The sequence below is a fragment of the Cebus imitator genome, unplaced genomic scaffold (assembly GCF_001604975.1).
Source record: "Cebus imitator isolate Cc_AM_T3 unplaced genomic scaffold, Cebus_imitator-1.0 Scaffold156, whole genome shotgun sequence".
Taxonomy (NCBI): Eukaryota; Metazoa; Chordata; class Mammalia; order Primates; family Cebidae; genus Cebus; species Cebus imitator.
The window spans coordinates 1577974-1599188 of NW_016107471.1; the positions used below are offsets into that span (position 1 = coordinate 1577974).

General features: G+C 34.4%; 1 protein-coding gene across 1 annotated transcript in view; it reads left to right on the top strand.

Moving 5' to 3' along the window:
- The window catches only part of ACSS3 (acyl-CoA synthetase short chain family member 3), a 163452-nt gene that overhangs the window by 40782 nt on the left and 101455 nt on the right, over positions 1-21215 (top strand). Inside the window, exons 3-5 of the mRNA XM_017543504.2 lie at positions 10508-10696; positions 14223-14357; positions 17899-18039. Coding sequence (XP_017398993.1) covers positions 10508-10696; positions 14223-14357; positions 17899-18039 — 465 coding nt within the window. The remainder of the gene's footprint in view (positions 1-10507; positions 10697-14222; positions 14358-17898; positions 18040-21215) is intronic.

Consider the following 21215-nt stretch of genomic DNA (forward strand, 5'->3'; position numbering starts at 1 on the left):
GACCAGTGATGATGAGCATTTTTTCATATGTTTGTTGGCCTCATGTATGTCTTCTTTTGTAAAGTGTCTGTTCATATCCTTCGCCCACTTTTGAATGGGCTTGTTTGTTTTTTTCTAGTAGATCTGTTCTAGTTCTTTGTAAATTCTGGATATCAGCCCTTTGTCAGATGAGTAGACTGCAAAAACTTTTTCCCATTCTGTTGGTTGCTGATTCACTCTAATGACTGTTTCTTTTGACATGCAGAAGGTGTGGAGTTTAATTAGGTCCCATTTGTCTATTTTGGCTTTTGTTGCCAATGCTTTTGGTGTTTTGATCATGAAGTCCTTGCCTACGCCTATGTCCTGAATGGTTTTGCCTGGAATACAACTAACAAGGAACGTAAAGGACCTCTTCAAGGAGAACTACAAACCACTGCTCAACGAAATAAGAGAAGACACAAACAGATGGAGAAATATTCCATGTTCATGGTTAGGAAGAATCAATGAAAATGTCCATACTGCCCAAAGTAATTTACAGATTCAACGCAATTCCCATCAAGCTACCAATGACCTTCTTCACAGAACTGGAAAAAACCACCTTAAACTTCATATGGAACCAAAAGAGAGCCCACATAGCCAAGTCAATTCTAAGCAAAAAGAACACAGCAGGAGGCATCACACTATCGGACTTCAAACTATACTACAGGGCTACAGTAATCAAAACAGCATGGTACTGGTACCAAAACAGAGATATAGACCAATGGAATAGAACAGAGGCCTTGGAGGCAACACAACATATCTACAACCATCCGATCTTTGACAAACCTGAAAAAAACAAGCAATGGGGAAATGATTCCCTGTTTAATTAATGGTGTTGGAAAAACTGGCTAGCCATGTGCAGAAAGCAGAAACTGGACCCCTTCCTGACGCCTTACACTAAAATTAACTCCAGATGGATTAAAGACTTAAACATAAGACCTAACACCATAAAAACCCTAGAAGAAAATCTAGGAATTTTTCTTCTTTTTAAATGTATATGGCTCCTTTGGTTGAGTGACGTAGATATTTTTAAAACAGACCCAGCTATTGCAATGGTTTCATGTCCTTGTACCATTCCTGGGATATTTAGCAAGTTCTCTATGAGACCTTCACATATATTGATTGGCTTTCAGTATATATTGATCAATGAGACTGTAAAGGTTAGCTGGAACATTGCCCAGTGCTGGGAAGTGTGGTTGGTTTACCAGAGTGGTTTTCATGTTTTATGTACTGCCTGTAGAAGTGCTGGGGGTGTTTGTTTAATTAGAACTTTGATTAAATCATCACTGCAGAATTGATCTAAACAGTGCAATAGGATTCCTGTTGACATCTTTTGCATCTTTTATATTTTTCTTTAAGAGAAAAAAGCCTCTAAGAAACCAAATTGACATTTCTTTTTCATCAAATAGTGAGGCATATAAATGCTTTGTAAAGACAAAACATTTTTACACACTTTTGGTATTGACTTAAATTATTTTTATTTTAATGTATTATTAAGCCTAGGACTTAATATCCTCTTTTTACAACTTAGTACATAAAGCCATATCTGAGTTGTAGACAGTATAAGAACAAACCCACAAAGCCAATCAAGTACAACATGACAATATTAATTTAATATTGTGACTGATATTGTTTTGCTGGAGCTGAATGACTGATTGCAAAACGTGTTTGATGCTGTGACCCTGGGGCTTTGAGTTTGGTGACATGTTCTCAGTGGTACCTCAATTCTCTTGTCACATATTAGTGATTGAACTTTCATAGAGCCTTCAATTTCTATTATACAATGTACCATAAACTTATCTGACCTTTACTTATTACGCATGAGATTACAAAAGTAAACACAAACACAGAGAAATTGCATGAGTGCTCAGATAATCCAGAGTATACTATATTACATTATTTAATTAATTTATTTAGAGATAGAGTGTCACTCTGTTGCCTAGGCTGGAATGCAGTGTCATGATCTTGGCTTACTGCAACCTCTGCCTCCTGGGTTCAAGCAATTCTCCGGCCTCAGTCTCCCAAGTAGGTGGGACTACAGGCACACACCACCATGCCCAACTAATTTTTGTATTTTTAGTAGAGACGGGGTTTTACCATGTTGGCCAGGATGGCCTTGATATCTTGACCTTGTGATCCTCTCGCCTTGGCCTCCCAAAGTGCTGGGATTACATTCGTGAGCCACTGCACCTGGCCTATTATTTTTTAATTATATCAAAGTAAAAACACAAAGTTAAAAGATTCTCACAGAGAACTCATTGACCCTGAGACTATCTCCACAGACTCTACTTGGAGAAACACCACAATAAACAACTTATTAGATCAAGAGAAAAGGAATCTGGCCTTCATTAACAGTGCAAATTAATGTTCTTCAAAAAATATTCTTCATTAGCCATTTAATGCATTGTATAGTCATAGTTTTAAAGTAATAACTTTGTTTCACATTTTTCATATTGTATAAACAAATATGTAGGGCAGTTATACTATCATATTATGTTCACTGAAGGAATATAGTCTTATCTAGATGACTTACATATATTTGTGTTGAATTGAATACTCTTTATTAATAGAGTATAGTAGATTCTATACCTTTTCAAGCACAAATTTGGAAAACTGTACATTAGTGGCAAAATTATGGCAGATTTTTCAGAATGCTTGTATAAAGGTATGTGAATGCATAATTGTGAAAAATTTCTTCTCTAATAGTTGAATTTTCTTCTTCATTTTAGTCCAGGTGGATTATATATTTTTAAATATAATAAAGTTTGCTTCAGCACTTGGAATATTTTCTTTGCAAATACCCTAGAAAATGTATGGAAAGCAATCAACTTTGAATTGTGCTGTTTTAAAAAAAATCATGTGAAAACTCTTTAATAGGGATTTGTACTCTATTTCTCTATATATCTATGAATGGTACTTTTCTGAGTGGTGTTTGGGTTCCAGTCTGGCCACCCAACTGCTTAACATATAATATAGCTGAAATACAATGCATTAGCAGTGAAAAAAAATAAAATCAATATTCTTGCAGTACTCATAACTAAAGGAGGGAAATAAATGAATATGAATTAAAAATTATTGGAAATGTTAGTGTTAGAGAAAAGCAGATTCAATTAAATATCTCCTGAGGTGGGATCAACTGATTGCTGGGGTGAGTGGTGGAGGGAAAGGGGCAGTTATGGATATAATTTCCAAAGGATGAAAGGAACACTTCGCCGATTTTGCAAGTTGGAAACAGATACATAAGAGGATCCTAAAGTTTTGCTTTTTTTGGTAGATAGAAGGTGAAGAAAGGATAGAGAATATATGTAAATTAGGGCTTATAACTTTTAAAGTGTCTATTTTAAATTTCTCATATTCTTATATTGTACAATACAACTACATTTCTTAGATAATATGCATTTTTAGACACAATACCTATTTAAATACCACAGGTTTTTTTTTTTTCAACTTTTATTTTCTATTCAGGGGTAGATGTGCAGGTTTATTACATGGATAAATTGCGTGTAGTTGAGATTTGTTGTACAGATGATCCCACTATTCCAGTAATGAACATAGTACCTGACAGGTTTTCAACCCCCATCCCCCTCCCACCCTCCTCTCTCTAGTAGTCCCAGTGTCCAGTGTCTATCTTTCTCATCTCTATTTCCATGTGCACACAATGTTTAACTCCCACTCATAAGTGAGAACGTGCCATATTTGGTTTTCTGCCTCCATGTTAATTTGCTTTGGATGGCCTTCAGCTGCATCTGTCTTGCTGAAAAGGACTTGGTTTTGTTCTTTCTTTTATGGCTGCATAGTATTCTGGGGTGTATATATACCACATTTTCTTTATCTAGCCTGTCATTGGTGGGTATCTACGTTGACTCCATATTTGTGTTATTGTGAATAGTGCTGCAATGATGGAACATACGAGTCCACGTATATTTTTGGTAGAATGATTTATTTTCAACCAAATATTTATTTTCCTTTGAGTATATACCCAGTAATAGTATTGCTGGGTCAAATGGTAGCTCTGTTTTTAAGTTGTTTGAGAAATCTCCAAAGCGCTTTCCACAGTGGCTGAACTAATTTACATTTGCACCAGCTGTGTGTGTGTTCCCTTTTCTCCACAGCTCTACCAGCATCTGCTGCTTTTTGATTTTTTACTGCTAGCCACTCTGACTGGTGTGAGATGGTATCTCATTGTGATTTCAATTTGTATCTCTTTAAAGGTTAGTCATGTTGAGCATTTTTTTGTATATTTTTTGGCCTCATGAAATACCGTAGTTTTAAATGGTTTTAAAGGTGCGTAGTCACTAGCTAAGGCTCCTTTTTGTGTTCATCTTTCTGTTATTTGGTTTGGGTTTTTTAGTTTAGCCACATAACTCGTCTCTTACCAGTATTCTTACTTCTCCGCCGCTTTGTCATTCCATTTCACTTCTGCGGCAAAACTCCAGACCTGGATCAATCCAGTTTCTTACTAGCTTCATTCCTGTATCCAATATGTTGAATCCTGTTAAAGAAAAATCACATAACTTCAAATATGGATTCACTATAAATTTATGGTCTCCAGTGTCCACTGGGACTTCAACGCTGCATTTTTTTTTTTCTTTAGCATTTCTCTAACAAGTTTTTCTTTTACCTTTCAAAGGCTAGTTTAAACTTTTGGCCTTCCCACCTCTGTCCCTCAAACTTAACAGGGTACATTGATTCAACCCCAGGAATGATGATGAAAATTTTTTGTCACCAGAACTACAGACTTGCCTGAATCCATACCCATTGTTTTCTCTTTCCCTCCTTTTAAATAAAAGTTAATCTTTTTTTTTTGGGTACCCTGGAGCCATTTTATCAATCCTTTTTAAGGCTCTTGTTCTGTTACCGTATCTAATGGCCATGTCACTGCTGGCTCTTTATCTTAAACATATTCGTAAATGTTTCCACTACTAGCTGCTTTCTTACCTATTTTCCTTCACTGATTAACTTTGGGAAAAAGCCATTTTAACTTCCTTATCACATGCTAAACCAAAACCCTCTAAAATATGTCTCATTTAGCTAAGGTAATTAATACTTCTTATTAATTCCAATAGATGTTCAATATTTTACTTCCTCTCTTTATCATATCTAACATTTTTGTCCATTCTCTGACAGTCTTCACTTACTTCTGTATACCATTCTGCCCTCATTTTCCTTTCATTCCTGTGTCCATTTTGTCTAATTTTCCTTCTTGAATACTTCTTATTTTGCCTGTTTCTTCACTTATAAGGCAACCTACTTATTCTAGGTTGCCTTCTCTTTTCAGTTTACACATTCTTCCTGGGTGATTACATCTGCACTAATGGCTTTTTTTTTTTTTTTTTTTCGCCGCATATGTGATGGTTACTCCCAGTGCAACACTGGCTATTCTCAGTTCTGTATCATCAGCCCACACCTTTCTCCTGATGTCGATATCATGTGCAGGGTTGCTGAGTAGATGTCTATACATGGTTGTTCCACTATCATCTCAAATTTAAACATGTCCAATGAGAATGGCATCACTTTCCAGTCATTTGCTAAAACCTACTGTTAGCTCATTCTTAATATTCCTCAAATACGTTTATTTATTTTTATCCCTATTAGGTAATAATTGAGTTTATGCAATAATCATTACATTTTAAGAATTTGGAAAGTACTTTTAAAGAGGATGAACATTTTTCAATTATTACACATTGCTCTTAGGTTAAACTTAATGGGTAAAACAAGGCTCTCCATCATATCTGATATTGTTTCTTCATACCTTTCCAGTTCATCTCACAACCCTCTTCATCCCGAATGTTTACTCTCTCTAAACTAAACTGCCTTTACTTTTTCAGCCAAATGGCGCATGCCATGATGAGTAGAGATTTTGGCAGAAATTTTCCAGTGCGTAAAAGCAGGAGGAAGTTACAATTACCCAATTATTAATGTCTAGAGTGGAGAGATGTTAAAATGGTAAAAAGTGGAGGCAATCCTTAATTATTCTTTGTCTTTTTGTTGAATGCACCCTACTCCTGTTGTGTGTTAATGACAGGCATCAATTACGTATTCCATTCTTTTAGACCTTGGACTTCTCTTTGACGTAGAATTATCTTCTCTGTCCACAATGGCCTGTTACATAAAAACATTGTTTTAAAATTAAAAAGATATTTTCTATAAGATGTGATAAATTCTGATGATTTTCTTGTAAATTTTAACATATTAAATAAATGGAAGACAATATTCTCTATCAAGACTGTGAGCACATATACATAGAGAAATATAGGCGTTAACTAATTTTCTATGAAATTGTACTCTGAAAATCACAGTAGCCTTGAAAGCAAAAAGATTATTGAAATATTGATTATTTTGAGCTTGAACTAAAGGGATTAAATAATTTTCTATTTCACTTTGCTTGTGAATACATAGTCTGAAAATAACCGAATATTGATTGAAACCCACATGTGAAGAAACTGGTAACGAGAAAAATGATTATTCTGAGTAATGGTATTTACTCCTTCATTTGGAGAAAATTATTTGAGAAGAAATGTGCTAGTAAATATTTTCTGAACCACCACCACTGTCAGATAACGATTTTGAATGTAAGATAGCATTTTGTGATATTTTTTGAAAAATTTAATAGAATGCCATTCTTAAATATAAATATTCCTCTGTGTTTTAGATAGATAATTTTACTTGTGAATGTACATGTGATGTTTTTATCTTTGGAAGAAAGATTTTTCTTTTCTAAATAACATCTCTAACTTTCCTGCTTTCAAGAGACATGTCTCAAATTAAATTGATTTAGCTTAGCATTATCTTAAATGAAAATTATTTCAATGCTGTATCTAATTAACTGTAACTGTCTAAAAATATTACATTCCTAGAAGCTTCTTATATGAAAATATTTATATTCCTAAAAATTCTCTTTCAAAAGGGATAGTTTTACTACCAGATCTTAAGCAGTTTTAGAATAATTAATTATTTTCACAAATATTTACCTGGATGTATAGTTAATGCATGACCAAAAGAGTAAGTTATTCATTAGAGTTAAAATTTTAATCTTTTCAATGGCCGTCTGTATGTATACAAGTAACGATAGACTGGATAGGGAAAATGTGGCACACATACACCATGGAATATTATGCAGCCATCAAAAACAATGAGTTTGGGTCCTTCGTAGGGACATGGATGAACCTGGAAACCATCATTCTCAGCAAACTGACAGAAGAGCAGAAGATCAAACACCACATGTTCTCACTCATAGGCGGGTGTTGAACAATGAGAACACATGGACACAGGGAGGGGAGCACTACACACTGGGGTCAGTTGGGGGGAAATAGGGGAGGGACGGTGGGGGGTGGGAAGCTGGGGAGAGATAGCAAGGGGAGAAATGCCAGATGTAGGTGATGGGGAGGAAGGCAGCAAATCACACTGCCACGTGTGTACCTATGCAACAATTTTGCATGTTCTTCACATGTACCCCAAAACCTAAAAAGCAATAAAATAAATGGGGAAAAAAAAAAAAAGTAAAACAGACTAAATATGTATGTGTGTGTACATGAACACATGATTAATATAGTACATTTACAAGTAAGGTACAGGTATTTTACATAACTGTTTCTATGAAAATTCTGCATATTCTCAAGAACATTTATTTATAATTTTAGCAATCTGTTTCCTCAGATATTATGGTTGGTTTTTAAATTAGTTCTATTTTTTGTTACTGTTTAGACAAGGGTTTGCTGTGTAACATTGCTGCATTTTGAAAATATGCCTTCCCTTGTCTTCTTTTTCATAGAGTTTTCTTTGATGTGGTTTTGAAGTTGCCGGTGATCACTGTATTTTTGCTACAATTTGGATGCTAGGAGTATCTTTTTTCATACAAGCATAATTTTCCTTAGGTGAGCACACTTGCTGTTTTTGAAGCAAGTGCTAATTTGTCCTGTAGACCATGGCTTTTGGCCAATTTTGACCAATCTTTATTTTTGAGCTGTGAACATTTGGTCATAAAATTATACTAACCCAAGGACTGGTTTTGAAAGATTTTCCAGAATGAATACATAAAACTTTTATTAATTTAGTTTTTATTATTCATATAAATGTTTTCATTTTATAACTCTGAAATTTAAAGCTTTTACTTCTATCTGATGCATTATGTATTATGTTATATATAAACCAAATATGTATTCATCATTTTACAATATATAAATTTCTGTTGTTGCATTTTCTTATTTTACCATTATTATTCCTTTGTCTTTTTTTTTTTCTTTCAGACTCCAAATTTCTTTGGTTTAAGGACCTACCATTTCTTTTTCATTTTTTTATCTGCAGGCTTGACTTCAGTCTAGGACATACAGCAGATACTACATAAGTTGAACCAATGACAGGATATTTATGTATGACTTTAAATTACTGCTAAAATGATTCAGATAATTTCTAGTGGGAAGAGTCACATATTGTTATATCTAAATAAACATATTCATTTAGTTTGCTCTAGGCTTCCTTCACAACTCAGTTATTCACACACTGGCAGTGTAGTATCTTCCTGCTAGCTGGCTCTGTTCCCTTGGGATCCATATTGCCCTTGGTGTCAGACTGAAAATCAATTTTAGTGGTCTATGCTTGTATAAAGCCATTAAATTATTAACAAAAAACAATTTTAAGAAGGTGCAAAAATGAATGTGAATTGGGTGAATGGCACATGGTTAACTTTAGCTGAAAAATTATTGATTGTAAACAACCGATGTTAAAATATTTTCCCTTTTGCTAATAGAAATTGTAACTATACTCAGACATTTATGGTAGGATAAGAATATGTCATTGGATAAAAATAATATGTTTTTTCTTTGATAATTTTCCACCTGAAGTTGATAAGAACAAGGTGAACCCTAAAGTAACATATCAAATGCCTTATTTATTGAAGTTTTAATAGCACTTCGAGTGGATTCAGAATTCTTTAAACTTGTTCAGAAAGTAGGAGATACTAAAATGAAAGGAACCACAAATAGCTGTGTGGCCTAATTTCTTCTCCCAAGCCGCCTCTGTTCATTGTGTTCGATGGTCACATTCAAAGGCAAGCTATGGCCCTTCCAATTTCCCACCATGCCCGTACAGGCCCTTCAGCCCCCTGATCTGATTGACAACTGTCTTCTTACTTGTTTCTTCTCCAGGCCCCTGGTCTCCTTGCTGTTCCTTGATTACATCACATATGATCTCCTTTACCTCTTACACGTTTGTACTGCACTGTTGTTCTCTCTGCCTAAAATAGTACATTCGTATACACATTTTTTTCAATCTCCTACTTGTCTTACTAAACTGTGGCTTTCTTAGTTGCCTCTCAGTGAGGTTCCATTGAGAATTACATCCACCCCTTCCCCTGCACTCCAAATCCTCTTTACTCTGCTCTACCTCCTTCCCCCATATGACTGAAGATATTTTTACTATAATACATAATTTTATTATTTATTATGTTTATTGTTTATTGTAAGTATTTCCCCTGCTAAAGTGTATGTAGCTGGAAGCTAGAGATTATCTTGTCTCATTTACTGATCTGATGTATCTGAAAACAGTGCCTGACATATAATAGATACTTAATTTTTTTTTAAGTGAAAGAATGTTGAACTACTTATTCATTAAGGTCTGGGCATACTTCCCACAGCCCATTATAATTGCCCCTGGGAGGGAGTCTTGCAATAAATTACATCATGTGTGGGCTTATGATCTGTTTTGTTTTTATTGCTAGAAAGTACAAAAACATGTAACATGAGACATTTGTATGTTGAGATCTCAGAAAAACAAAACAGAACTGTGTATGTTTTATTCAAATACAGAGGGAAATCACTTTGTATAAGTAATTAGTGTAAAAAAACTATAAAAAATAATTGGCTTGAGGCAGTAGAAAACGCAAAGAATATGAGGTCAGATGACCTGTGATCATGTCCTGTTACAGCATTTGCTAGTTCTGTGACCTTGTTTAGCTATCTATTAGCTCTGAGCCTTAGTTACCTTTTCTTTAAAATGTGAATATAGTAGAATTTGTCTTATTTGCCCTTATTAGTGTTTAATGATAGGTTTTCTTTATTAATATATAATTTTTTCCTTTAAGTCACCCAACATCTATCTAAATTGTAATTATTTTGTTTTCTGTTCACCTGACAGATTCATCTTTTGCAATATATATAGGCTCTACAGGGGCAAGTTTGTGTCTGTCTTTTCTCAGTATTGTGCTCCCAACTCTTGCATACCATGTCTGGCATATAATAGTTGCTCGGTAAAAATGTTGTGACATGAAGGGTTAAGCAATCTTAAGTCATTGAGTTTGCCTGAGATAATAGTAGGTTGGTTTATAATCAATAATTATAACTGTCTGTTTTACTAGCATCATCGTCATGTACATGTTACTCAGGCTTTAATCTACTACCAGGAGGGTGATCCTCATCTAGTATTACTGCCTTAAGTTAGAAGTTTAGTGAAATAATACAAAAAACACTTCACTGATCTAATGGTTTTGATATAGGTCTCCAAGCTGGCTGGTGTCTTTGTCAAGCATGGCATCAAGAAAGGTGACACTGTGGTTATCTACATGCCCATGATCCCACAGGCGATATATACCATGCTGGCATGTGCAAGGATAGGTGCCATCCACAGTCTCATATTTGGGGGATTTGCTTCTAAAGAACTAAGTAGTCGCATTGATCATGTAAAGGTAAGTGCTTTATTTTGGGAAATCAAGCTGTAGCTACGTATAACTTAGTCATATTTATCTGTGGATAAATCATCTGAGAATGATCTATAATAGTTAGATCCTCCCTTCAAATGGGATGGTTGATAGATACTTTTTCTAGAAATCATTACATTAAATATCAAAAAGACACCGATATGCATATGTTTGTTGCAGCTTAATTTACAATTTAAAAGATACGGAGTCAACCTAAGTGACCATCAGCTGAAGAACGGATAAAGAAAATATGACATATATATATCATGAGTCTGTTTGAAATATCATTGAGGTATTTAAAACAGCACAGCGTCTGACATATAGTACTCATTTAAAATTTTTTAACTATTAGTAACCTATAAATTTAGTGCAGGAGTTAGAAAAATTTTAACTGTAAATTGACGAGACGTTCAATATTTAGGCAGTATGAATGACGTGATCTCTATTGCACCTACTCAGCTTTGCTGTTGCATATAGCACAGAAGCAGCCTTAGGCAACACATACACGATAGGTGTATATTTTTCAATAATATTTCGCAGAAACAGGCTGTCTGCTGGGTTTGGCTCACAACCATAGTTTGCAGACCCCTGATTTAGAGGAAGGAGCATTTTCTTTCAGTCAGGGCAAACAAAGAAGGCTTCCTAAAGGAGGTGAGATTTGAGTTAGATCTTGGCTAAGATTCAGCTAATGTAAGAGAATAACATAGTAGGACCCAAAAAGGCAGAAAAAGATTCTGACTCAAGCAATAGAGACAGGAGATGGTAAAATTCATTTGGAAGGACAGTAATGTAGACTAACATGACTAAAAGCTGAGAGGCAAGTTTGCAAAGGCAGATTTTATCTGAACTGGATTCTGTTAACCAGTAAAGGTTTTTTGAACAGGTGAGTGTCATGTTTTAAGCAATGTTAAGAGGAGACATGTATTGCAGTATGTGAGTAGTAGTGAAGCTGGAATCTGAAATAAAAACCATTGATAGGTGTTTTGGGCAATATGAAGGGGAAAAAGGACTCTGGGAGGAAGGTTCTTATCGGAGTAAGAGATGGTTGACCTTTAGAGTTTTACAAGCTCAAGATGAGACATTCTTAATGGGAAGAGAGCTAATGTATACTGAATGCCCCCTGAATACTAGGTATAGAGTTGAGGCTTTGCATATCTCATTTTATCTTATAATAGGTTAGTTATTAAAATAAGAAAGCTGATTTTTGGGCAAACCATCTGGGTCCTTTTTTTTTTTCTTTTTTCTTTTTAAACATGTTGCATTAGTGCTTATGAAGAAAATCTAGGGAAAAAATATCAGTCACTGACCTGCAAATAAAACTTTTTAAATTGTGATAAGTTACAGGGGAATTACAATACATAAAATAAATAAGGATTTACAAAACTTTTGGTATGCCATTTAAGGATTTTCATTGAAAACGTGCGCGCACACACACACATACACACCCCTAAGACTCTTTTGTTAAGGAGTTTATGCAATAAATGATTTTATGGACAAGGCAATTGGGCAGGTCATGTGTAAAGAGAGAAGATAGAGATAGAGACATATATCTGAGATAGTGGGATACAAATAGTGTGTAGTTGAATTAGGAATGATTTTGATGTCATGGTCTTCAAATAAATAGGCTAAAGAAAAAGGTTTAACGGAAGATGATGGAAAGGTTGTATTCTAACAAGTCAATCTAGACTCAATAAAATCTCCAACAAGACTCTTAATAGAAATGTGAAAGGAATTATTTTTTCAGAGGAAGAGTCTAATTTTGACTTTATTAAATTCTAGCTTTGATATATTCTATATATGCTCCTAATTTGATACGTAGCTTGCTTTTATTTATTCAGAATTCTAATTTTAGGGAATGCTATCTAGAGCTATTTTTGTGAGTATTACAGATATTAAAATGTGAATTACATTCAGATGTCTGACCTTTAAAAATATAATAAAAGGAAACATACTTTTTGCTTTTTTCCCCCCTTTTTGTTTTAAGGCAGCTTGATACGGTTTAAAGAGGTTCTGCACCAAACAGAACTGGCCTTCTTTCTGCCTCCACCACTTGTAACCTGGGGCAAGCTATGTAATTGCACTGAGCCTCAGTTCATGAATATTAAATTATATTCAAAAAGCTGACAGTACTACGTATGCATATATTTAGCACCGTATAAACCTTTCCTAGATGAAATGTATTATAACTAGAAATCAGAATTCAGGAATACGTGCAATACCTTGGGTCGATTATCTGCCTTCTGAATAATTTATTATCTGTCTCTTTTGCTTTGGATTTCTTGGTTAAGAAACAATATGCTTAAAAATATGAGGACTTCTTTTTCTGCAAATTAATGAGTTCCACAAATGTTTACTGAAAGCTCATGACATGCCAAGCACTGTGCTAGGTATAAGAAACACAAAAGTAAACGGCATCCGAAGTTGGCCGTTTAGAGATTACTGTGGAGTAAGCTCTAAGCAAACACTGACTGTAGTCAAACATTTGAGGCACGTCCAGAATATACTGAAGAAGAGGATTAACACAAGCTGTGGTTCCCTCCACAAATGCATTTTGGCTACACCTGTGTTTGTCCTCAAGAATGACTTTTCAAGTTAGCAAGTTGTCAGGTAAATAGTATAAAGCGTGTCTTTTTTTTTTTTTGACAGAGTCTCACACTGTGGTCTGGCGCCTGGTCTGGTGTGCCGTGGTGCCATCTTGTCTCACTGCAACCTTTGCCTCCCAGGTTCAAGCAATTCTCCTGCCTCAGCCTCCCAAGTAGCTGGGATTACAGGCGCTCAGCATCATGCCCAACTAATTTTTTGTATTTTTAGTAGAGACGGGGTTTCACTATGTTGGCCAGGCTGGTCTCAAGCTCTTGATTTTGTGATCTGCCTGCCTTTGCCTCCCAAAGTGCTGGGATTATAGGCATGAGCCACCATGCCCAGCCTAAAGTGTATCTTAAGGACAGGGGCAGGTCTAGGTTTTGTGGAACTTGGAGCTTAAATCATTTGGGGACCTTTCTAAGAAAATAATATCTAATATTTGGGGAATGTGAGTATATATAAAGAATGAGAAAAAAATTAATACAAATTATTGGAGATTTGGGTCTTTTTTTTGCTGCAGTCTCTTTACGCATTTAGAAGAGAAATATGTAGAAAATCTATGACATGCCACCACAACCTCAGCAACAGCCAGCTCTTACTGGGGCCTCTTAAGGGGCTTCAAGATTTGCATTTTACTAGTTCATGGCAAATCTGCCTGGCTTAATGAATTATTTGAAAGGAACTTATACACTTCATACCTGTGAGTCAGAAACATCATTGATTATGCAATTTTGAACAGGTAAGTGAGATTTATGTGAAAGTGGTTAAGTCTATAACAATTAAAAAGGGTTTGTTGGTTTACAGACCATTCAATAGAAAATGGAATCATTCAGATGTTTCTTTAGAAATTGCCAATCTGCAGCTAAAATATTGTGATTACCTTAATTAACATTGCTAAAGCTTTCTCTCCATTATTCTTTTTTAATTGTAGCCCAAGGTGGTTGTTACAGCGTCATTTGGCATTGAACCTGGAAGGAGGGTAGAGTACATACCACTTATAGAAGAGGCGCTAAGAATAGGACAACACAAACCGGACAAAATTCTCATTTATAACCGTCCAAATATGGTAATCTGAATATTGAATTTGATTCTTGCTTATGGTAATATGCTAAGGATGATTTTAGTTTTTACCATTTAAAGGAGACACTTGATTTATAAGCTATTTAGTATACTGCTCAACGTCATTGTTATTTCTAGAAAATATATAAAGAAGACTTACTGACTTCATGAAAATCTAGCTTAAAACCAAAAGACTAAAGCACAGAAACATGTGTGAGGTTAATGAATTGGGTTATATGTATACTGCTATTGCTGTAAGTATTTTTATTAGCTCAGATTATAATAATTATAATGACGAGAATTGACTGCTTACTGTATGATTTTTAAGATACTCTACTAATGAATATCTTTTTAAATTTCCTTGGTAACTCTATTAACTACATGGTAATATTATTCCTATTTTAATAAAAGAGGACTCCAATGAACATGGAGATAAAGTAACATGCCCAGTTAGAAAGTGCCAGAGTCAAGAATTGAATGCATGCTCTATGACTGTATGCTTAATCCCTCAGCTGTCCTGACACTTGGAGTGGTGTGATTAATTTGCATGCAAATATCTTTTTAAAATTTAGAAAAGTATTTAGGCCAGAAATAGAACTATGCTCAGTAAAACAAAACATGAATATTCTAAGTGGATAAATTATTCTGTGATCCATGAAGGAAGGGAAAACAGTATATCAATGAATACAATTTACAGTACTTTTCCTATAACTTTGACCTGATGATCACCTTACTTCTTTACCCAAGCAAATCTCCAGCTATTTATGATGAGACCAACTTGGGTTTCTAGCAGATCAATTTTTTTTTTCAGAAGTGAAATTGCAAGAGTGCAAAGAATCATGTGCAATTTGTAGAACTCTTGAGACGTTTTCTTTGAAAATACTTAAATGGCAAGATCTGAGACAGAGTGTTAACAATATGTCATTTTGATTACCACCTAGCAATTCCCATTGCCACATTAAATTCCTGTGTAGAGTTATAGTAGTCTGTGGTTCATGAACTATTGCACTTAATGATTTTAATGTTCTTATGATCTTGAAGAAGAATTTTAAGTTTCTTTCAGATGACCACAAGCATTTTTTTTAAAGCTTCTTTGCTTTAAAAAAGCTTCTTTGCTATTTAAATCAGGAAATGCAAAATCAGCAACATAGAAGGCTTTGGGTAAGAAAAGTTTAGAGGAATGGCAGGAACACACACATAATGTATACACATGAGTATATGTGTGCTATTCACATTCATATGTAATTTTTACAGAAATATGATGTACTAAGTTCTAGGCCCAGTGCTAAGTACTTCCAAATACTTTTTAAAAATTTAATTCTAACAAACCAATGAAACAGATGCTGTTACTCACTGTATTTTACAGATAAAGAAACTGAGTAATGGAGAGGTTATAGCCCAAAGTCATGGCTAATAAGTGGCAGAACCAGGATTTAAACTCCAGTTTAATGACTGTAACCAACAAGATATATGCTATGTCTTTCACTATAAACATGTTGGATATGGATATCAATGTTCCTTATTCAGATTTTTCTAATGCAAGTTAATGCAAGTCTCTTCTCTTTTTAATAGAGATAAACTGCCTGCTTCCCCCAGTAACTAGCTTGCTTTCTCTGCTTCTCTTTTTCTGCAGATCCTTTCCTCTGTTTTGATATAGGTAAGGGCTATAGAGGTCTCTTGTTCTATTAGACCTGCTGTTTAGGCAGCAATTGAGCCCAGTGAACTGGCTTTGCTTCGAATTTAGAGAGACACAAATTATGAGGCTTAGTGGTGTGTCTTACTAACCAGGATTGCATTTTTGTAAGAGGAGATAAAAACTTGGCTGCCACACCTAAGCTTCAGGCAAGCAAAGATGGAATCAAAGGATAGAACATCAATCACTCCTGGACTCTCCCAAAACTGCCTTTTAAGAATTATGACAACTAGGAGAGATATATCTATAGAAGTAAATGCATATATGTGAAAATATTTTTTTCTTTCTTCATTTGTCAGATCTCCTTTGTCCATACCTCTGTTTCTTAGGCTGAAGAGTAACCAATTATTGAAGTCCTAATTTCATTAGAGGCCTATGCAGTTATCAACCTGTAATTATTTTTGTGATCACTCAAATTATGTTTTTATTTTGCAGTGTGATGATTTTTATAGATCTCTGTGATGTCAAAAGCTTGGTAATTTGCAATTTTTTAGTTGCTTTTATTCATTGTATAAAAAGAGATGTAAACATATGATTTGGTCATAGTCAACTATTTTATTTATTTAAATGGCAGAGCCAGTACCTATCAGAGTGAGGCTGGATAAATCAGTTTGGCCTGAAACTTCAACTCGATAAAGGGTCTTCAATTCAGCTATAAAAGTGTTTCTTCTTACAGGTATCATATTCATATAGGCATCATATTTATAATAAAGTATTGGCAAATGTACCTATTTAAATATATAAACAATTTTTACCACCCTGATTAATGTGTTAATCAGCCTAGAAAATGGCAGTGGCTTGTTTTTTCTAAATTTTTCAGTCTTTGGGGTTATCTCAGGAATCACTTCCATTACCTACATCCCTAGATAGTAAATCTTCTTAATTTTCACTGAGTATTATATAACTTTGCTTGTGCTAACATGTTTGCTAATTATAAACTTCCTGATGTGTGATCTTGAGCACAGCTAACATTTAAGAAAATGACCAGACTTTTAATTGGCATTAACTCTACTTAAATAGCTATAATTCCCCATCAGAGTAACTTTTCCAAGAGCCACTTCCCTGCTTTTGACCCATCTCCCCATTCCATTGTCACTATTTTTGAAGAAGCCTATCTACTTTCTTTAAAGGTGTATCTGTTTAACTCATGACTGTATTATCACAATGTTTACAACACAGAGCTGGTTCTTGAAACAAAAAAAGAAAACAAACATTTCTCCAACAATAATGAATGACCTAGAAGGAGAAAAACTTGCATCATATTTTAGATACATTACAGACTCTGACTAAATTTCAAAACTGGATTTTAGTCTTCAAAAAGCAATAGTAGAATTCTTCCCTACTCCTGAAGAATTATTACTGTTTTCTTATTTGGAAAGGTATCTGTGGTATTACTCCTAAAGGCCATTGTATGAAGATAAATTTTAATATCTTAGTTGACACATCATTATAAAGATGACACTTCCAAAGTAAAAGAAATAGGCTATGAAAAATAAAAATTAGTTTATAAAATTATTAGTGTACATACATCTATAAAAACATGAAACCTTGTTAAGCTATGAGTGTTGATGAAAACATTATTGCATGAGACTGAATTTCTTAAGGATATCATTAGATTTAAATGAAACATGTCTTTTTGTCAGTTTAATTGAAATGAATACCACACTTTTGGACTTTTTATAAACATTTATGTTAAATCATGAACTTGAACTTTTTAGTCATAAATCTGATGTTTAGTGCCATATAGGCCTAGATTTTCAGCCAGATTCTCAGACTTAAGTAGATTTAGCTACTTTTTATTCTCTTGATTTCATCTCCTTATTACAGTACATATTCCTATATTTTTGCTGTGCAGGAGGCGGTTCCTTTGGCTCCTGGTCGTGACCTTGATTGGGATGAAGAGATGGCGAAAGCCCAATCACATGACTGTGTTCCTGTTCTTTCAGAACACCCACTGTATGTTCTTTACACATCTGGCACAACGGGATTGCCTAAGGTACTCACTCTTTTAGGGATAACTATCTATAGCAGCAGATTTACTTGACACCAAAAATGTTTGATCATTGACTGGAAATGTTTGCAGACTGTACTTTGAAGTTTAAACTGTCACTTCCTCTGCTTTTGTTTTTTTTTCCTGTCCTCAGTCTGGAGTGCAGTGGCATGATCTCACTTGACACAGTTACTTTATATCTTAAAGAGATGTTAGGCTTAATGCTAAATATAAAAAAAATTACTATTTAACATCAAATATTTTGCTCTCATTTCTTCTAAAATCATCTCAAATGCCAGAAATATACAATTGCTTTAGTAGATGTTTGATTGAATATCAGTTGGTAATAATGTTACATAAAAATATATTTTAAATGAAATATTTTGATTCTTTTAAATTGAGGTATAGGTTTCATGCAGTATAGAATTGATTTTCGATCTAGGGTAATTCAATTCTTTATTATAAATGTGAGTTTGAGAATTGGCCTCAGCAGTTTGAACAGAGGCAGTTTATCCAAAGTATTGAGCTATTTGATTTACAGCCTGGAAGACACTCAAGGATTTTTAAACCTGTTTACCATGAAAGGTGTTTGTATAAAGCAAAGCTGAAAACATCAATATTTATAAATACGTCAAATATCAACAAATACTACTTTTGCCTCGTATCTCCAAATAACACTGTTTCTTCATAGACCCTTATAAAGGATAACAGTATCATTTTCCTTACTCATCTTTAATCCTTGGTTTAATATTCATCGAATCATAGAATTTTGGTAAGGGAAGAGATTTTCACAATCATTCTCGTCCTTAAGGTCAGTGGCTTCTGTATTACCATTAGATTTCTGTAGCATCAGTGTTCTGAAAAATTCATCTCAATCATTTTTAAACAGTGGTTCTATTAGATTAGATTAGCTTTTTGAAAGGAAATTTAAGATGTTCCATATAAACTTGGCTTGTGAAAAAGAACACTTTTGGTAGGAGAATATATTCTCTCTGAGGACACAGGTCATTTTTTAGTATATTTTGGTCTACCATTATGCTTTGTACATAGTTGGTGCTCAATAAATCTTTGTTGCATTCATGCATGGATGCATACACATGAAGATACTTGTTTCATTGTAGAATTGGAGCCTTATGATTGTTACATCTCTAGTGACTTGAAAAATGTTTCTGCATATCGAAGTCTGGAAGATTTATTAAAGCATTCCAAATAATCTGCTGAACACAATTCTCAACCTCCACTTTTTCCAATTCCGTATTGTACACTAGCCACCTGGAGTTCACCTGAACATTTGGCTATAAAATAAAAGGAGACTCGGCAAAGTTATAATCTAATATAAAAGTATCAACATGAGAGAAAACTCATGACCCTGAAAACATAGTATAACTTAATTTTTAAAAATTACAGTTTCTTAAAAGCTTGAAGAAATCATAATAACATTTGTGCTACCTCAAGACTTTAAGTCACTGAAATTGACTGTGACTGGGAGTAGAATCTTATGAAAGGGGCAGAAGAAAAGGTTTTGAGAAATTAAAAGCTGACTTGCCAGTGTAGTAGAAATGAAATAAAAGTAACACACAGAGGACTAGATTGAAAAATGGTTCCAAATAAGGAAGAACTATAGCTACTCCAGGTTTTTTCTGAGAGGTTCTTTACTGGATTCCTTTCAGTGCCTGAACGGAAGATCCTTTGGTATGTCTATCATCCTCACTTTCCTCCTAATGTACCATCCTGAAGACAATTTATTTCAATAAATTTGAGTGTGTTTGAATTGTGTGGAGATTTTTGTACCCACATTAAATTTGGCCCAATTTAATGTACATGTACGTGCATTGAGTGCTCATTCTGTGCTAGAATAGATACAACTAAGAGTAAAGCACAGTCCTTCTAGTCTAGTAGGTATGAACACAGGTAATGCAAGACAGAATGTGATCTTTTAGTTGGGAAGATAGGTGACCACACGCAATGGAGACAAATTAACTGTCAGGCTGTTTAATTAGTTTGGGACTTTACATAGGACAGCTCACTTCATAGGGATGAGTCAGATTTTATTCTAAGATAGGAGCCTAAGACTTTGAATCTAAGAACATATGAGGGAGCTTTTGAATATTCATTAAATAGAATCGAAGGATGTGTTAAGGCTAGTAAAACTAAAAGTTTCTAACATAACATGGTGTGTCTTTAGGACATTTCACATGAAGATGCCCAGTCAAGAGTAGGAAATGAGAGTCTGAGCTCAAGAGTTACACATATGGGGTTGAAGATAGACACATGTAGGTCATTGGGATGCAGGACTGGTGATTACATTATGTGAGTGAGTGGGCTTTGCAAATTAACACATATAGAATGGCAAAGGAAGGTAGTTATCTCTTTAGATTCCTCTTCCCTCCAGTTTACTTTAGAATTGAAATTGCTTTAAATTTTACATTACAAACAGACTTTTATGGCACTTCTTTTAACCTACATTATACATACTGGTTTTTATTTATTTAGTTTTATAACAATGAATATTATCTGAGGTCTTAGAATATATCTGATCCTTCTTTGGATCCACTGTAGCACTAACTTTAAAATTTGAGCCAGGCAGAGCCTCAGAATATTTGTTGAACATTCTCTTTCTTCTTTAGTAAGTAAGATTCTTGGATGCCTCCTTATTTGTACAATTCTCATTTCATTTTTCGTAGATATATTCAGGATTAATATAACCTAAAATCTTAATGTTGAAATCCACAGAATATAAGTACAAGAAAAATGAACACAACATGCTTTAATGAAGCATTTAGATATAAATATCATGTCATCATATGATTCTCTGCCTCAATCCCTGATCTTCACGAAGAAAAATAATGTTGTGAGCTCATAAAACTGTTCCACGTAAAAATGCTTGTTTCTCATAGGCAAATATAAAATACACATAAGGCAATCTGTTCTTTGGTTAGAATTTGTATTTATGTTTAGGGCATATTTGCATATCAACATTTGCCAACCCTGGATTTGTCAGATTGCTGTATGACAGGTTAATCTATTAGCTGCTGGAATATTTATTCCAGCAACCACGTCTGAGCTTCTTTGGATACATTTCTGTTTTGTTGTGGGTTTCTATTTTGTTTGGTGTGGGTGCCTTTATTTGAGATAGTTCAAAATACTACATGATAAAAGAATCCCTCATCTGGATGAGATGT